The following is an 18,680-nucleotide window of genomic DNA, read 5'->3' as shown; positions in this document are numbered from 1 at the left end:
GTCTAAGCACTGCCATCTTCATAAATAATTCCAACAATTTATTTTTAAAGAGGAAAATTATAAATTTCATAATTTGGGAGGTTACCTGCTAGAGCAGATGGCACAGGTGCAACAGAAGTAGGTCTTAGTAGATTTAGGTATTGTAAAAATCGGTGTTGAATAATTGAACACAAATAATTGGAATAAAGCCTACTTTATCACTGTTAAAGCTGTTTTAATACTTCTTAAACTTTTTTAAAGAAAATACATGTTTTAACACCTACAATAAGGATTGTATAGTGTTTGTGATTAAAATAAAAAAAAATAATAAAAGTGAATGAATTACTAGTGCTCTTGTAGAGAGTATTTTCAAGAGCTAAACAAGTCCATCCAAATTAGTCTGCTGGTCATAGTTATATTAATAGACTGTTAGTTGTCGTTTGAAAGATCCCGAGATAAAGTGTGAATAGGATGTGTTCAGCTGTTTTAACATGTAGTTTAGGCTATCAAAGTTTTGCATGTAGGATTTAATAATTTGTTCAATAAAAAAAAAAATAATGCTTTCGACATTTTGAACTGGAAAAGCATGTCACAATACAACGTTTTCACTATATTGCCTCTGGTTTAGTGTGTTTATTTGTTAGCCCATGTGGTAAATGCAGCAAGCTGAAGACCTGAAGTTGTTTTGCTGGAAAAAACAACCGTGTTCATTTTCCTGACGGCTCTTTGAATTCCCTCGGAGGAAAGCACCCCAGTAACACAAAAACAAAACTAGATCATTAAAAATATGCAAGTTTGCTTTCCTGCTTAATTAGTAAGTTACTTAACTTTCCTGGATTAACACTAATAACTTCATCAGTACAGAAGCGTGACCCTTTAAACGTATGTTCCTTTCCAGACATTGCTTCCTAATTTTAGGGGTTTCATGTTGCTGAAAGTATCTGAACAATCGTGTGTGGATATTTTGTAGTCAGAAGTATTTGACCAAGCTCCAGGAGGGGAGTTTCACACCCCGCTTTGAGCATCGCCGGAGCCAGCTGTCGCCCTGGCTCCCTGCAGCAGCGCCAGAGTCGTCCTGGCAGGATCACCGAAACTTCGCCTGCTGCCCGCCCGGCCGAAGGCAGGCAAAATGGATCGCCGTGAAACCACCCCGGAGGCTGACAAAACCCACCAAAATCGTCTCTCCAGCGTCACCGAGGAGGAGGAAGAACAAGATGCGGCTTACACGATCGTGACGGTCCTGGACAAAGTGGCCAACATTGTGGACAGCGTGCAGGCGAGCCAGAAGAGGATAGAGGAGAGGCACAGGGAGATGGAGAATGCCGTCAAGACCATACAGATCGACATTCTAAAGCTTGCCCAGGCTCACGGCAATACCGGCTACACGGTGAACAAGTTACTGGAGAAAACCCGCAAAGTCAGCTCCACTGTGAAGGAGGTGCGGGCACGCGTGGAGAGGCAGAGCGCCAGCGTGCGGAAGGTGGAAGCGAAACAACAGGAGATGCTGAGGAAAAACAAATTCCGGGTCGTAATCTATCAGGTAACCACAAACCTAATTACTTGTAGCGCTGTCATTGCGCCACCTCTTTGGTGGCTGCTGGTGGGCGTCGCTTAATGAGCCAAAAGAGGCAGTCTGTCCAACATGAGAGTTATTTTATGCTTTCTTTAACACTGGGTTGTGCTCCGCGGTGCCTTTCAGCATGAACCTACTGACGGCAGCACACACAGTCTATTATTAGCATTGGTAGGTTTCCGAGCCAGTCGGGTAAGATTAACTGCAGATCAGCAAGGACTATTTGTTGCCTCTCTGAAAGGTAATATGAGGCCGGCCCTGTAAATCTTGTCATACAAACCGTGCCTGACATTCATCCCTGTTATTTTTTTCACCATATTAGGTAGAAGTCCAAATAGCAAAAGTGTTTGTAGGCTCCCTGGAACACAGACCTTCTTCTAACAGTAATGTTAAAACATATGGCTTATTTAACTTGCTGCATTGCCCAGGCTTTCATAGTGCTGACAAATTTGGGCTTTTTTTTCATTGTCTTAATCTACAGAAGTCTGTGCAGAAAATAAAGCCCAGACCCACAAACCCTTCATGGAAGCAAACAGTCCCTTGCATTCGGAACTTTGAAATGGTTTGACCCAGCACTGTTCTTCCAATCATAATGGGCAAGCAAATCATGCATTTTCTTTCATTGACCTCATTCTAGGATGTTCGTTGTTCTTATAAATAATTGTGTTTGAAGAGAAGTTCCGTGAAACGGCGTGGTCTTGCCTACATTCATACAAGTAGAGAGGGCAGGCAGCTCAGGGGGTCTGTCACTTGCTAGCCAGTGCTGTGAAACCCATTTGTTTAATGGACTGATCCTGCCATTTGCTGAAACTTCCCGGTTCCCCGAGTCAATAGAAAGTAAGAGTGTTTAATCTTTTGCCAGAAGCATAGTTTCTCTTTCATACCGGCAAAGCTGCTTTCAAATGAGTCGTATTCATCATTAGGCGTTCTTGAAAATACCAGCCCTCGTGAGTAACACAATGCACCCCGTTGCCCAGCCCTACACCCTGGTCTTGCATCTGTTTGTACATAAATAACATGTACATAAATAACTTGCAATGAATGGAGCTGTGTGTTTCCCTGAGTTTATTCAGCACCGTATACAGCTTACATTCTTCTGCATAATCTAGCTTTCTTAACTACTTCATTTTCTACTGCTGGGAAAAAATAGCTAAAAAAGAAAAGAAGATTAAAAGCTGCAGGTAGGAAATGTTACCTCATTAATGTTATGTTAGTACTATATGCAGCCAAATTGTGCCTCCCAGATTTTCTGACTGACTGACTTACTATGGATGTTCAAGAGAAAGCACAGGCATAATTTGACATATTATTACAATTATTGCAAGCTGCACCATCATGATGGAATAGGAAACAGGCACTTTTGCTTTTTCCTTGCAAATCATTTCCCAGCTAAAGGTAATAAATATCTCTGGCTCCCCTGGTTAAAGGCATAATGCCATTTCATTGATGGGCCTTTACCATAATGAATGCAGCAGAATCAATGCTTTGAAAATATTTGTTCTTAAAACAGTATTCAGTACATAATGTAAGTTTTTCTCCTAGCAAGACACTCGTTGTTGCTTATTTTAAAATGTAGTAAAATATGGTGAAAACGGATTTACACACAGCTATAAACAATAGCTGTTGCTGTTTTCAGGTATTTCATACAAAAGGTGGCTCTCACGATGAGTACTTCCTCTAAGAACCACCCTCAGTAGGAGTTTCTGAAGTCCCTGCTGGTTTTGCCAGACAAGAATGACCTGCACCCTGTTCTGTATGTTAAATACTTAGGTTAAATTTTCAGGAAGGGAAATGGCATTTTTGATTGCTGTCTTTCCAGCTTCCTCTTCCTACAGTTCCTGAGAACTGCCAGCGAGAATATGAATGACTTCCTCTTCCATCTTTTTTGTAAAGTAGATTGAAGAACCTTTTCTCTCTTGCACGGAGAAGGAGGAACAGATATGTTGACACCTCTAGGATCTGACATTTAACACTCTTCTGGAGGAGGAGTAGCACATTGCTCCACAGGAACAGGAACACGCTAGGTAGTCAAGAGTGCACTGAAGCTTTAAGACACAGGTACAGTTGTGAAAGTCTCTTTCAGACAAGTGCAGTGATTTTCACACTGTTGATTTACACCAGTGTAAACATATTGCAGGAGTGCCAAGACCTGAATGACTGGAGCTTGGCTACGATGAGTGGTAGTCTGTTAATAGCTACAGACTAATCAGCGTACTCCCTTCACTATATTTTACAAATGGGTATAACCAAGTTGTTTACTTGGTGGTTGTGAGTGACAGCTCATCTGTAGTGAGATGTTTTTCTGGTGAGCCATTCGGGACATTGTGATGGAGCCAATGACCTGCGTGTAGCCGGTGCTGAATGCCGACGTGGGTGACCACACGTGGGTTTTAGTTTTAACTTTTGCCAGAACATCGGCATATGAGGAAGAAGGAAACTCCAATTAAATCCTAAAGATTTTCTTTCAAGTGGATAGCTTTGATCTTATCTTTGATGGAAGGAGTAGGCAGGTTGCAAAGGATCATTGGCTGGAGGAGATTGTCCCAAGAGACCTCAGCCATGATGAAAAGAGTTGGCAATATCCTTGCATTAAAAAGAGACAAAGTGATTATCCATGAGCATAATGATTAAGGAAATGGAGAGCATTCATTTTTAAAAGGCCATGTGGTTGAGGAAAAGATTTGGTAGCAGGCAGTTCTCCCCAGGCTGACTGCATGATTAAAAATGCTGGGTTACTTCAGACTTTCTAGTGAGGTCTCTGACCTAGGAGAGCTACGTGTCCTAAGGGTATAGTAGGGAACGCAAAGGACATTGTAAGTTGTGCAGGTCATTGTTCCCTTCTGTTCAGGTTACTCTGAATAACCATCTGTGAGAGCTATCATTTCTCTGCAGTCAAAGAGCATCTAACAGTTTAACTCATTCTGACTAAATTATTCAGAAATTAAAGAGGATTTTTCCTTTTTTCTTTTTTTTTTAAATCCTGAAAGAACTTGTTAATTTGCTTTTCTGCACGTTCTGCAAGCCCCTCCTTGGATGTGAGCATACAGGCACCAGAAAGTCCACCTTACAGTTACTGGGCTCTTTTCCATTGTTACTTTACGTAAGCACCATAAAGGAGTCACAGCTTCCTCTGAAGGGACTCATGCATTTGTTTCGCTCGCTGCTGTCTGACACTTACGATTTGTGAACAGTCACAGTGGACGTGTCAGAAACCAAGTAAGGTTATGACTTGACTGGCCTGCACAGCCATGTCACAACCAAATTGTTTGCCCTGCGATTGCTCCACCGCATGCATGGGGAGAGGCTAGCAGAAGCAGCCTTCTGGATGCCACTCATAATAAGCATAAATAATTAAATTAAAATACGAGTGGCTTTTCCTGGCCACTGTCCATCTGCAGCAAAACGACTTGGACATAAAAATGGTGAGAGGGAAACGGGGACAATAATATGAAAATCTGAAGTCGAAGCACTTCCATCCGAAGTGGTAATATAATCAGGCTGTCACGAGCTCAAGAGACTCTGAAAGACCCGGTGCACGAACTCACCATCCATCAGCAGGGAGTTTTAATTACAGCTGTTCTGAGAAAAACCTGTGAGAGTAACCGTGACATGAAAGACAGCAAATATAACAATTCTATTTTTTTTAAAAGAAAGATGAAACTATCTGAACCGTTGCCATTCATGTGATACCAGTCAGGCGTAAGAATGGCAGGCTCAGAAGGGGCTCGGCAGAACAGAACTGTTTGTACCATGGAGTTAAATAGCTCCCCGAGAGCAGATTGTGCTGGGTAACTCACATTTGGAGAGGTCTCATCCTTTCTCATGTTTATGTACCTGATAGCTTACCTCCTAACAGATAGTCTGGAAAACAACAGCTGACAGTGGATTGTGTTGAAATGGGAAGTGAGGCTTGTAACGGGTTCCAAAAAAGAGTTTGCTTCTAAGACTTTGTCAACCGTGTAATATTTTCATTAAAGATCTTGGCACAGAAAAAGATACGGATACTAACAAAATATGCTCAAAAGGAGAAGCTGTCAGTCCAGAGAAGGAAACAGAGACAAGAAACCAAATCATCTTCAGCGTTGGAGTAACCTAAGCGGACACAGTGTCAGCTCCTGTACTTAGAAGGAGCCCTTGCTGTTAGTTTGTTTTCAGAGGCCCCACAGTTTGGAAAGGACGGAAAATGGTGCTCACAAGATGACTGAGAGCCCACTTGATGTTGTGGCTCTTAAAAAAGTTATATATGGGCAAGAAAGGCTTCAGGAAAGCGATTTCCAGAAGTGACAGACACCCAGTGCCCTTGTCCAACACAATTCAGAGTCCACCCAGACTGCCACGGACAGCTCTGGTCACCCCTGTTGAAGTAAGTCGCGTTCAAACAGAATAGGTTTGGAGAACAGCTACCAGGCCAATCAGAGCAATGGGGAGCCCTGGTACCAGGGCTGAGACCAGGATGTCCTAGGTTGGTTTAGTCCAGCAAGAAAAGAGGCTAAGAGAGGCTACGGCTGTCATTTATACATACGTCGTTGTGGAGTCCCCTTCTCTGGAGATTTTCAAGACCCGCCTGGATGCAGTCCTGAGTAATGTGCTCTAGGCGATCCTGCTTTGGCAGGGGAGCTGGACTAGATGATCTCTAGAAGGTCCCTTCCAACTCTGACAATTCCGTGGTTCCGTGATCAGGCACGGATGAGGAGCCCAGTAAAGACAATCAGCAAAAAGATGAAATGGGTGTAAACTGTCCATGTGTTGTTTCAGGTCAGAAACCAGAAATGGATTCTTAGTCCTGGAGACATGAGGGTCTGGACAAAGCCTTCTGCTAGAACCCATGGGGAGAGGAGAAAACCTAAATTGCCATTAAAGTGGAGTCTGAAAACTTAATGGAAAATAAGATGGTTGTAGGTATCTGTGAGAGCAAAGCAGTGGCCTCAGACACAGAGGCCTCAGCAGCCCAAGGACGCTTGGCCTTTGTTGGACTCCTGTGGCAGAAACCTTATAAATATTTTTACAGCTGGGACAGGTAATTGCCTTCGCAGAGATTACAGAGAATAAAAGAAATCCAAACGGTTGTGTCAGAGAGTGTAGCGGGAGTCCTTTGTTTGCAGCGTCAAGCCCGGTCCCTCAGTTCAAAGGGCTGAGCTGCCCCGTGCTGGGTGGCCAGCCGCTGGTGGCGTGGCAGGGCCAGCGCCGAAGTACTGCCGGCAGCCACGATCAGAAGCTGCCTGCGATTTTTAGAAAAAAAAATCACTGCTTTCAACCAGCTAAAGAAAAACTATATTTCTAGGGATGTGTTCACAAGGAAAAAGGGAAAAAGAAAGGGAAATGAAAAAAAAATACATTTAAAAAGCAGCTGTTGGGCCATTTCTGTGTTCCTAAAATGAAACGGGTTGCGTATTTCACAGGACCGGGCTCATAGCAGATTATAAACTTGATGCTGCACCAGTGGGTCTGGAGTCCCTAGATCCTTTGTGGCGATACTCACGAGGGACAGGCAGTCATCTTCCTGGGGCTGCCGTTGATTTTTCTCCACCTATTAACACTGGCTGGTGGAAACAGCTGATGTTAATTTACATTTGCACTGCAGGCCATTCTTCAGGGCTTTGCTTGTGGTTGGCCTGCAAGCTGGCAGAAAAGCGTAGCTACATCAGGAGCCTCTCGTGTCGTGCCTCTTCCCCACGGTCCCAGGGGCTGCCTGGAGCGACTTATCCACAGGAGCTGTGGCTGGCCGCTGTGGGCACACACGTATCTTCAGTGATACCCTTCATGCCTCAGGTCGAGCTTGAGGAACAGACTTGACTCTGGGGACGTGCAGTTGGGCTTTATATTGTCAGCACTACTGAAGAGAGCTGAATCTTGCAGTTATTCCTTTTGCACAGGAATAAAGTTCATCGGAACAGCACGGGCAGAGATGGGAGGGATATGTGAAGTCATTAACAGCGAGTTCAGGGTTTGGGACAGGGTCCATCTCACCAGGCATTAGGCATCAGTAACACAGAGGTTTGTACGTTTGGCCTGTAGACTCCCTTCAAACGAGCAGAAACGTATAGAGCCCGATTCACCTGACCTGTTGTAGACATCTGCTTCTGGGCACGGTTTCTGCTACATAAGTACCTGTTCCCTCCACTGAGCTGAAGGAGAGTGCAGAAGCGAGTTCGTGCGGAGATGTGGTTGCTTGGGCAGACGTGCTGAGCAGCTCCTGATGAACGGCTGAGTTTCTGTTGTACTTGAGAGCGGTTCCCGGCTCTAGCTGGCTTGCAAGAGCACTCACCCCGTGATGAATGAACGAACTGAAATATTACCAAACATGTTTTTTTGTCTTAGCGCACCTTGCAATCGCTCTTTCTCCTCCACTCACAAAGGGTTGGTATCTACAGATAAATTGGAAGTGCCGAATTTCACCAGTTTGATTGCAAACCTGCGGACCGACCTGCAAAACTTTTCCCCGGGCTAGCTCTGCAGAACAACAGCAAAGCAAAGTCAGTGTGAAGCTTTAATGTTCCCCTGGAGCTGCAGGCGTCCTTTCCATGCCGCATGTCGTGGCCAGGAGCCAAGGGCTTCTCCGAGCGGTGGGGTATAACTGGGTAACGCTCCCTCGTTGTCTGTAGCTTGCTGCGGTCAGATAATGAGAGAATGAGCTGGGCTTCTTTATACTCATTGTACGCTCCCGGTTAAATTAATGAATTTCTGTCAGAATTTAAAGAAAAGGGATGCATATTAGGCTTCACAAAAGAGAACTGAGGGGGGCTGACTGCTCTGGCCAGGCTGCTCTTTCATTATGTGGAAATAATTCTAAATACGAGCAACAGCACTTGGCCATAAAGTCCTACGTGCCGAAGTGTTTATTCTCTGTCTACTTCACCGGGTAAAATCCCTTAGGTGCCCTTTTTAAATGATGCTATTTCTCACTCATCTGAGCAGCTTTTTGGCCTGACGGCGGAGATTTTGAAATGACATATTTGCAGAAAAAAAAAAAGAAAGGCTCGCTTGAGATTTATAAAGCTTCATCCTTAACTGCTAGAATATGAGTAAAAGTACTGAATGATTTGTAATTGGTTATTCATCAGCGGTTCCGTATTGATTTAGAGAACAATTTCAAGGAAATGTTTTAGTGATTTACCTCGGCTGCCGGTTTGAATAACAAATCATTCATTTAACATGCAAATTTTGAGGATTTTTTTTTTTTTTTAAAACGTTGTGGCGGTGAGGTTTCCTGCCCGTACGCTGCCCGTCATTTGCATCACCAGTTGTCATAGACACGGCAGCGGCGCCAGACCAGGCGCGGGGTGGCCTTCGACCATTTTGCGGCTTTGTACTCTGCTTCAGAACTGTCAGGTGACCACCGGTCCCATCTGTGCTTATGTTAATCATCACCTGCACCTTCCCTGTCACACACATCCCCGGGGCTGAAGGATCGTTTGCGGTGACCTTTTCCCCGTGCAACACAATGGCTCCCAGTTACGGAGTTTCCTCTCCCTGTCCTCCCGTCTTTGGCTGTGAGCAGTTTCTTTAGGAGCATTTCGAGTCTTGGTTTTCTATATATATATAAAAAAAATGTAATTATATCTATAAAATATACGATTTTTAATATATATATATATAATTTAATTATTTATTCGGTCATTCTGGTTTTCTCTGCAATTGCTTTTTGTGTCTTAAAAAGTTTTGTTCTGCTCAGGTTTTAACCTAAAATAGAAAATAGTTGCCAGCTGGTAACAGTTGCCTTTATTAAAGCTTGTTAGAGTTACACTCTCAAGCTATTGCAAAAGAGAATGCAAAACTGTTTTACAGTGTTTGTAGCACATATTTACACATAAGACAATGTATTTTTTTTTTTTAAATTTTTTTTTCTCCTTGCCCACTCTAGCAGCCCAGTCTGGGATTTGAAATACAAGCCCAGAACATGTGTGCAAAAAAACATGAAAGGGCAAGGGGAATAAAGCTCTTCAACTTGCTACACTCATTAAAATGTCCTCATATCCCATTATTTTTTTTTTAATTTTAAATGGAATTACAATTAAATTACTACTGAAATTATCATTAAAAGTGTTAATGTACTGAAAGCCTAAGTATGGTTGTACATTTACACTATGTCACTGCTTCATTTAGTGAATCCAGTAGACTCTAAATTAGGAGCATGCCTTTTTTTAATGGAAATAATACTATTGTTGCTATTAATTATTGATCCCGTTTGTGCTTACAAAGATGAAGAGTGGAGATTTAGCTGACGAGTTTGTGAGGGAATTTTTTTAATAACCCTTTTACCTTTGCACAGCCTTCCTGACGGCACGGCATCCCTCTTCCAGCAGCCCCCTCTGGCTTATTTGCTCCGTAGTGCGGCAGTCGGAGAGGAAGGTGCCATTAGAGCCGACGTGATCTTTGCCAGGACACCACTGCAGCGTCCCACCACCTGAGACATCACTAAACAATTTGCTCCGCCATTTCCCTTCTTCCCCTGCCCAGAGATGGGAAGAGCCTGACGGTGCAGGCAGGGTTATCGAGGAGGAACATTTTGAGACACCCTGTTTTCCCCTGTAATTTTCAATTATCTGAGCATCACCACCTCAAGAGTCTCCTGACACTGACTCGGGGCACTGGCACGTTGAAGATTATTTACCGATTGGTTTTAAGGCTTCTGTGAGGTGAAAAAGAGCCTGCACCTTGCACTTTGCATAGTTCAAGGAGCAGATGCGTTAGCCTTCCTTCATAAACGCCTTGCTATATGCTATGGGCGAAAAGTGCTACTGCTGTGATCCCTTCCGTGAGACCAGCAGGCACCAGCAGTGCCTGCAAACTGGTCAGTGCCCTCATGCACTGGTGCAGAACAGCCAGAATTTCGGCAGCCAACAAAAAGTTTAGGCAGCAAAAGACCTGTGTCCCTTTGAAAATTTTCGAATTGTGAATTAAATTGAAATAGTAGCAGAGGGAGAAAATTACAATGATGGAGCCAGAGTTTCTTGGAAACGCAGTGTTAGAAACATCTGGGTTTCAACAGTCACTGTCCCCAGAGCCATCCATTCAAACCAATGCTGTGCTGGCCGCCTTCACCGAAGTTGCGGTTTACTCGTGTGTCTACTTTGTTTTCAGCCAGGCCCTTAAAAACGCAAACTTCTTTGGCTAGGCATATGTGAGAAGTTAAATTCTCAAAAACTAGGAAAAGCCAACGTTCAGGTTTAAAATGCTTTCTTAGCAAACTTACCGTGCCAGGGGCATCACCAGCCACTCCTGAATTGCACGATTGTCCGATTTTCCCTTATCATTCAGCCAATGCCTTCAGTCCCTCCTCGGTTGCCACAGAACCTGAAACCTTTCTCCTTCCAGACCTCATTTCCTTCCACACACATGCATTTTTCCAAAATATTTCCAGTTTCAACAACACACCATCTAATCTGACTCCTTTCTGCCCTCTCCCCTCCTACACCCATTCATAACACACAACTTCTCTTCTCAGTACGCCCTGTCGCCGGCGAATAACATGGGGTCCAGATCTACAAGCAAGGCACCTGAGCCACTGGTGTGTTTGCTCAGGACAGACATCAGGTGGGAGAGAGACAGAGTGACTCACAACCCAGCCAGCTCCTCGGCAGAGAGCTTGTTTCTTCACGTCTGAGCCCAGCTCCCTTCTCAAATTGGTGGAAAATGCCCAAATGTTTACGTGTTAGCTGAGAGGCTGCGTGGTGGTGGGAAAGCGGGAGCTGCGTAACGCGATCGTGTATGTTACACTTGTACAAAACCAAGATGACTTTCAATCAATCACATTGCTCATTTTCTGACTTTTTTCTTGGAGGAGAAGGAAAAAAAAGTTTTGTTTTGAGAGGTTCAGGTCTATTTTCAGTGTGCTGAGCAGTGGACTATGTTTTCTGGAGATTATGGCCAGTGAGCATGCTAGGACCAGTGTGAGCGCCCTCTCCAGGTGCTCCATCTTGTAGGATTGATGAAAGGGAAGATGAATGATCAGCTTCCACAGATTTGTTTCTCAGTGTCTGGTTCTGGCGTGTGCAAATCTTAGTTTTTACCAGTAGACACAGAGTACATGTCCTTTGCATTGTCCGTTGTATTAACCAATAGACAGACCATACGATGGCATTCCGCTTTTCTCAAGAAATCAGGTTAAAAATACGGAACTGTTTCATATCATCTTTGCCTGTGAAATAACCTCCTGTCCTCGTTTCATTTCAGCACTTACAAATTTAGCTTAAAGATCCTCCCTGACCTCCCGTGAGGTGGTGGTAGCAGATAAGAGTCCTTCCTAGAGGAATACTCAAGTAGAATTTTAACTAAAACCTCACAAGTAGCACCACTAATTGTTCAACACCATCTCGCCCTCCCAGAAGACCGGGCTGCCCAGTCCTGCTATTTCCAGTCCCATCTGCTTTCAAGCCAAGAATAAAGCTGTCACTCGCTTTAGGGCTTTGTCCTGTGCAACTGAAATCAGCAGGTGCTCTGTCTTTGCTTTTAGTGAGTCCATAACTGAGCTGGTAGCCTTATGCTTTGACCCCATCAATTTCCCATCTGGTGCTAAAACTTACCGCTCCTTCATTAGGAAGGATGAACTCCTCCCTTCACTCCACACCACTGACATCTAGTGATAAGAAAAAATGAGGAGGGGCAGGAGAGAGAAAGGAAGCAGATGAGAAAGCTCTCGTACTGAGCCTAAATCACTGCACTGTTATTATGAGCCCCCCCTAACGCGCCAGCCAGTTTCACTAATACTTTTCATTTTGGTAACGCCTTCCATCCAGAAAACTTGAGAGAAGAGAGAAACTCACACTAATTTTTAGCCTTGCCACATTTGATTCTGCAAGATGTATGCAGAAATCAAGGAAAAAAAGAGAAAATTGGAGATTTGGCAAAGATCATTCTCAGAGTCTGCAGCAGAATGAAAAATGGTCCTCAGGACCTCCAGCTCTAGTTTCTGTGTCTTGTCGACAAGGCCTTCATCTCACACGTTATTGTTCATAAGTCATCATTCTAACGCATGTGTATGAAAGTTAAAGCTCTCCTCTAGATAATAAACTATAAAGCTAAATACAATAAAAATCTGGCAAATAATTGACAAAAATTAGAGAAAAGTTTGTTCTTCTTCCAAAGGAAGACATCTTAAATATTGCAGAGAAAATAATCTCTCTGCCTTCTTTCTTTTTAAAAAGTAATCTTCACGTGAGCAGCAAGCCCTATTCAGCACATTGTGTTCATTTCTGTGTGTTCTGAAATTTCAGACTAGTCATTCTGGAAACATTTGTGTTACCATTTCAGCTGAAGGACTGGGCTATAATTTACAAACTTTGAGGAGTTATTATCCAGCTGTGTTTTAGTTCGTCTTCAGAAAAGAAGGGATTATGTTTATATATAGAAGCCTTTATATAATTAATGTTAATTTGCACATGTTAATGAAGATGATTATTAGCAAAGCATTGTAGTTTTGTTCCTGCTGATTTTGACAGATGCGCTGAATAACGTTCTGCTGTAATCAATGCAACATAACTCAGCCCTATTTTATCTAAGCATTAACAACTATTTTACTAGAGGGTTTTTAATGAAGCCAAGACATGATGACAGACTCTTAAGTGAGCTTTATCTGCCAAATAGCTTAATGTATTTTATTTTATATATTGCTAGTACTCTGTAAAACAACATTAAACATGATTTGCTACTAATGAGTTACTGTGAAAAATGACAGACATCTTTTTGGCCAGAAATCAGCTCACAGCAAAATATTCAGTAAGACTGACCCATCCTTCACGGGTTCACAACTTCTAATCTCTCTCCTATTTTCTGCATTAAGGTAGTAACACTAAGGATAGAGCCCAGTCACTGTCACGCCTCAGAAATCAGCTGAAGTAGTTGGTACTAATGGGAAATAGCTTAGAGAAGTTCTATCCAGCTGCTGTACCTGTCTGCACCCTAAAGGACTGCTCCTCTTGGGAGAAGAGCACATACATGCACGTGCACGTAAATAGTTAGTAGGAAAGAAGGGGTGGTGTTCTCCATCTCATACACCTACAAGGCAATGGTGTTTCTACTCTGCTTACACTAGTCCTTCTAGACAGAAGCGACTCGGTGCCATTGAGCCACAAATTTGTAATGTCCATGCAGACAGCAGTCTTAGAGCAGGAGATCGCCTCTCTTAGGAGCTTCTCCCCATTTAGATACTACTGAATACTGCCCTTACCATAAGCTTTTTTTCCTTTTTTTGCATGGCCTTAACCACTAAGGGATTCTTGGTAACTTATGGACAGCTTTTGAAAGTCTTCTGTGTGTCTTTGAGTTTTGAGTCTCTAGCAGTCTTTCTTTGGAGGGGCTACATAAATTCCTAGTGCTAAGATACCTAAGATGGTCACCACTTTCAAGCATGCGGCTAATATGTATCATATGTATAATATAAATATCTAATAGTGCATGCTCATACAGGTCACCAAAGTCACCACAGGAGATAGAGGTGTTTGCTCTGGCTCATTCGTATTTTTCCAGATGGAGCAAGTCAGGTTCATCTCAGCAATGGTGCAGGTGCTGGGTGAACTGTATGGAACTGGATTTAGCGAGTAACATCTCATTCCTTTAGTGACTTTGTCCCCTTGTGAAGCCAGCACATATACGTTAGTATGTTGGGGTTCATCCCCTTCAGGGCAGCAACAGAATTGTTTGCTAAGTTCCAATTAGTCAATAATGTGCAATTGTCTCAGTGAGAGTAAAAAGCTGAAGCTACTGCTGTCATTGAGGCACTCATTTGGAAGAGCATACAGCTAGCACAAGCACAGGAGCCTATAGGATGTCTACTTTTATTGGTGAGGAATAACGGATCTGGGCCCAACCTCCGAGAAGCAGATCAGCTTCAAAAAAACCCCATGAACCAGACAAATCTGCTCTGAAAATCATTAGGGGCCAGTAAACATAGGATCATGGCATTCATTAGTTGCAGGTAGAACCGCACTGACAAGAAGTTTTTAAGCAGGTGCGATGTCTTTACAGAACTCGGCAAAGGTTTCTTCTGCCATTTGTACTCTGTGTAGATCACACACAATGGTACAAGCCTATCTTTGCTACACTACTGTGTTTCAGTTAGCATTAACTGACTACAAGCCAACAAAAAAAATGCTTGACTCACCATCCTTTTAAAACACGCTTCCTGGAGGATGACTCTGTGCTTTCATTCACAGGAGGAAACCGAGTGTCCTTCATCTCTCTCCGTTATCAAAGAGAGGACGGCAGGCGAAACTCTAGAGGATGATTTCTTCCCACCTGATGACCTGTCCTCTGATGAAGAATATTACATCGAGGAAAGCAAAGCAACTCAGTTCAAGAAATCAGGCATGAGGCGCATAGATGATATCAAAAAGGCATTTTCGAGGGAAAATATCCAAAAGACGAGACAGAATTTTGGCAATAAGGTAACCAGGCTTCGAACTAGAATAGTGACCCCCGAGAGGAGAGAGAGGATCAGGCAGTCAGGAGAGAGACTGAAACAATCGGGGATAAGGATCAAGAAAACCATTTCACAAGCCGCCCCGACAAAGGAGACGTTCAAGATCCATAAAAAAAGTAAAGAACGAACAGGAGCCGAAGGTGAGGAGGGGATCCAGGAAGCCGGGGCGCACATCGCCTCTGAGCTCGCAGCAGCAGAGCCCTTCACTGAAGAAATCTCTTACACGGAAGTGATCACTAAGGTAAAGAAAGACAAGAATAGTGCAACGAAAGGTGCTTCCCAGTCAACTGAAAAAGGAGCGACGATCCCAGAAGTTGTTCTTAAGCAGGAAGGAAAAGAAGGAGGAGGAGGAGGAGGTGATGATGTCCCTTTGCTAGACTTAAAACAATCAGCATAAGGAATCGAGTAGCAAACACACCATACTGTCCTTTATTGAACAAGAGATGACACAGTATGTATTCGCTCAGCTTTAGAAAAATGTGTGAATTTGTGTTATATCCCCAAACACGCGTTGGTGTTCTCTCATTTACACGGGTGTCTGTAGTGTTGTCTTCCTGACGAAAGCCAAGCCATGCAAACCGAATGAAGGGGCTCCCCCTGTCCTGCAGTGAGCCGGTAGCCATGGATAGCCCAACTGGAACTCACAAAGGAAGATGGAAATCTGCTGTGTTTTCAAGACCGATTTAGCAGTCAGCGGCCTAATCACTCTCTTTAGTTTTAGGTACAATGGTATAAAACTTATTTCCATTATCTTACACCAACTCCTGTAATCGGAAAACAATAACAAAGCTATTACTTCGTCTTAGCAAAAGGAAAAACTATGAAACATGTCCATTCAGCTATACAAATCTTTTTGTTTAAGGGCCCTCACTGAACAAGCAGAAGGAGGAAATTCCTGCTTTACCCAGGGTGTGACAAAACGTGGCAGGAATCATAGGGTTTTGAGTAAATTGTGTTTCTTCTCAGTGGAAAAGTGAAACTCCTGAAATGACTAAAGATTGTTTCCAGAGTTCTGGAAGAGGAAGGTTTGATGTATGTAAGCAATGCATTTTCTGCACTTCTGGAGTAAGAATAAAAAAGCAGAAGACACATTAAGTATGGAATAGCAGGAGGAAAAGAGAATGAGGTATCACCTTCGTTTTTTGGAAAGATGCGATTATGAGAAAGGCAAGGTGTGAAGCAGTGAAAGAGGAATAAGATTAATACGTGGGTTCTGGATAAATAGAGAAAAAAACATTTAGAATATTGTAACTGAAGTTTCTGTGAGATCTTTTAAAGAATTGCTACTCTATCCAGAAGATCACAGGGCTCATGAACATAACTGACCAGAGAAGGGAATTGGTTTGTTTTCCATTCTCTGTGCTTTTTCTGAGCTTCACTGCAATTAAATCTCTTCTACAAAGCCACTGAAGTACAGGGCCAGTCACTAACCCAATTCTTTGTTTCCTATCGTCATCGTTATCGACCAGCCACAGCCTCAGGGATTAGGAGACAGACACCCTTTGGAGTATGGAATGTTGTTTATTTGCAACACTCGGGAGCCAGCGCCCTGACATCAGATACGTTTGTAAACACGGCCACTGGGCTGACAAGGGGTGCAGGACTCTATTTGCTCTCTTCATTCTTAAACGGAGTTGCCTTCAAAGCACGTATCTAAAGCAATGTTAGTCATTACTATCTGTGTGAAACTTGTACAATAATAGCCAAAAGCTGTATGATTGTATTTAATATCTCAGATTCATTTGAACAGCAGAGCATAACTTCGTTATCTATATACATTGTTTGAGGACTCCCAGTTAATTGCTAACCTACAATTTAAATATAACTGGTTTGATTTCAAATATTCTGCCTGCCAGTTCTTTCATTTAGTCTGGTGAACATCACATTTGAAGTGAAACAGCTTTAGCAATGGTAACTAGGGAACACTGCTTGGGGAAGGTCAATGTTATACTCTGTCAATGACATTTCAAATCAAATTAACTTTGTCAACTTGGAAGCAGCAACTCCACCGAATAGAAGGGCAGGACAGGGCAAGGGAGGGAGACAGGGAGAGGAAGACAGTTCTTTCAATGGTAAATTGTACATCTCCACTGTAACATAATTACATGTGAAAAATTTAAAAAAACAAAAACAAAACGAAACAAAAGGTGGGGTTGCTTATAGGATAGAGTGGAGGTTTTGGTTGGTTGTTTTTTTCCCAGCTATAGGAAGTGTTTTCTGGAACCAGGCGACTCTGTGTTCTTCCAGTTCTGTATAAAACTGTAGCTACCTTCAGTCAAACACTGTATGATTTGTCTGGTTCTTCTCTAATATGGGCTGCACGCTATTCTGCAAGACTTGACGTTTTCCTAAACTGAGAAACAGGGTTTAGTTATCGAAATGAAAATGTCAAAGTTCAAAGAAGCTATTTCTTTGCATTTTTATAAAGGAGAACACTAAGTGCTGGAACATAATTGCCTATAGATTTTCTTTATATAGTATTTAATTTTATCATTTTACTTGACAAAGAAAGGAAGTGATGCAGTTTCCATGGAGCTTGTCACGTAGCACCGCATATAACCTCTATCAAATATGTTTTTTTAATGTTTACTTCTAACTTCAGTTGTTCATAGGATGATTTGTTTTCATAGCAAGTAGTGAGCTCTTCAGGTGTGCAAAGTATTTCAATATAGGCTCTTCATCTTAAGTGATTATCAGTGTTACTGACTTGAATTTTACATGTACCAAGAGATCAAAGTTAGTTTACTCTGTATCCCCTCATATGGGTAGGGGGTGGGGAGAACACTATGGTTTACAAGCTCAATTTCTATACAACAGCACAGCTTTTTGCTGCTTGAAGTCTCCCTTTCTCATAATTTCCAAGAGCAAGGATCTTGAAGCCCAATCCTTCACCCTCCCGGAAACAAAATTCTCAATGAAACCGGCTGACGTACAGCTGCAGGGACTGCAGGGAGGTTTGGGGCATCTTTTTTGAACAGCTGGTTTCACTTGGTAAAATAATCTCACTAGCGCTGTGTGTGAAACAAGTGCCGCTCCCGGCTCAGTGGGAGAAAGAGGCCCTGTCCCTGTCTGCTCTGTTTTCCAAGAGGAAATCTGGCACTTTCTTCTTCGTTGTGTGTGGGAGTGTGAATATCAAACTTCCTCATGGGAAGAGCCCTGCAATTGCTCACTGCAGAGTAAAACTGGTTATGGGAAAGGATGAACTACTTCCTTAGACGCCAGCTGAAAAGAAATGGAAGTGTTTATACAAAAATTGAAAGTGTTTCCAAGAAAAAAAGAAAGTGATTAACAACGCATTCACTGCAAGTCCTTCTTTCATAACATCCCACAGCAATTTCTTTTGCTTTGAATTTATGCTAGTGAAAAAAGCCAATAGCTGTCCGTCTATGAGAAGAGAAGTAGCAATCACCCGTCGATTACAGGGTAGGCAGCAACGGTGGTAACACACAAAAATTACTTCAACCACTTCAGGTGAATCTACTCTCAGAAATGTCCTGTGTGTTTTTTACTTTTTTTTAGCTGAACTGATGCAAAATACAGAATAAAAAGCAGTTAAGAGGTTTGAGTTCACATGATTTGGGCAATAACGCCAATGGAGCGAATACTAACAAAGCCAAACTGATGTTCAGACGTGTTTACTCTGAGAAGAGTGTCAAAACCTTTCTCTCATTATTAATGGGGGGAGGGGGGAGCATGCACATCTTCCTTATA

General features: G+C 42.8%; 1 protein-coding gene across 1 annotated transcript; it reads left to right on the top strand.

Moving 5' to 3' along the window:
- Positions 1 to 1,051: 1,051 nt before the first annotated feature.
- CAVIN4 (caveolae associated protein 4) lies at positions 1,052 to 18,523 on the top strand. The gene is made up of 2 exons (XM_074146568.1): positions 1,052 to 1,519; positions 14,704 to 18,523. Exons 1-2 carry the CDS (start codon positions 1,109 to 1,111, stop codon positions 15,364 to 15,366), a joined length of 1,074 nt encoding a protein of 357 aa, XP_074002669.1. The 5' UTR covers positions 1,052 to 1,108; the 3' UTR covers positions 15,367 to 18,523.
- The last annotated feature ends 157 nt before the right edge of the window (positions 18,524 to 18,680 follow it).

Source organism: Numenius arquata, chromosome 4, assembly GCF_964106895.1.
Source record: "Numenius arquata chromosome 4, bNumArq3.hap1.1, whole genome shotgun sequence".
NCBI classification, from domain to species: Eukaryota; Metazoa; Chordata; class Aves; order Charadriiformes; family Scolopacidae; genus Numenius; species Numenius arquata.
The sequence above is the reverse complement of the archived record's forward strand: the minus strand, read 5'-3'. Positions and strand labels throughout refer to the sequence as shown.

Excerpts from the sequence above, each read along its gene's own strand:
- CAVIN4 (XM_074146568.1), top strand. The coding sequence starts at position 1,109 with ATGGATCGCCGTGAAACCACCCCGGAGGCTGACAAAACCCACCAAAAT. Across the intron at positions 1,520-14,703 it reads TCCGGGTCGTAATCTATCAG|GAGGAAACCGAGTGTCCTTC; the intron begins GTAACCACAAAC and ends TTTCATTCACAG.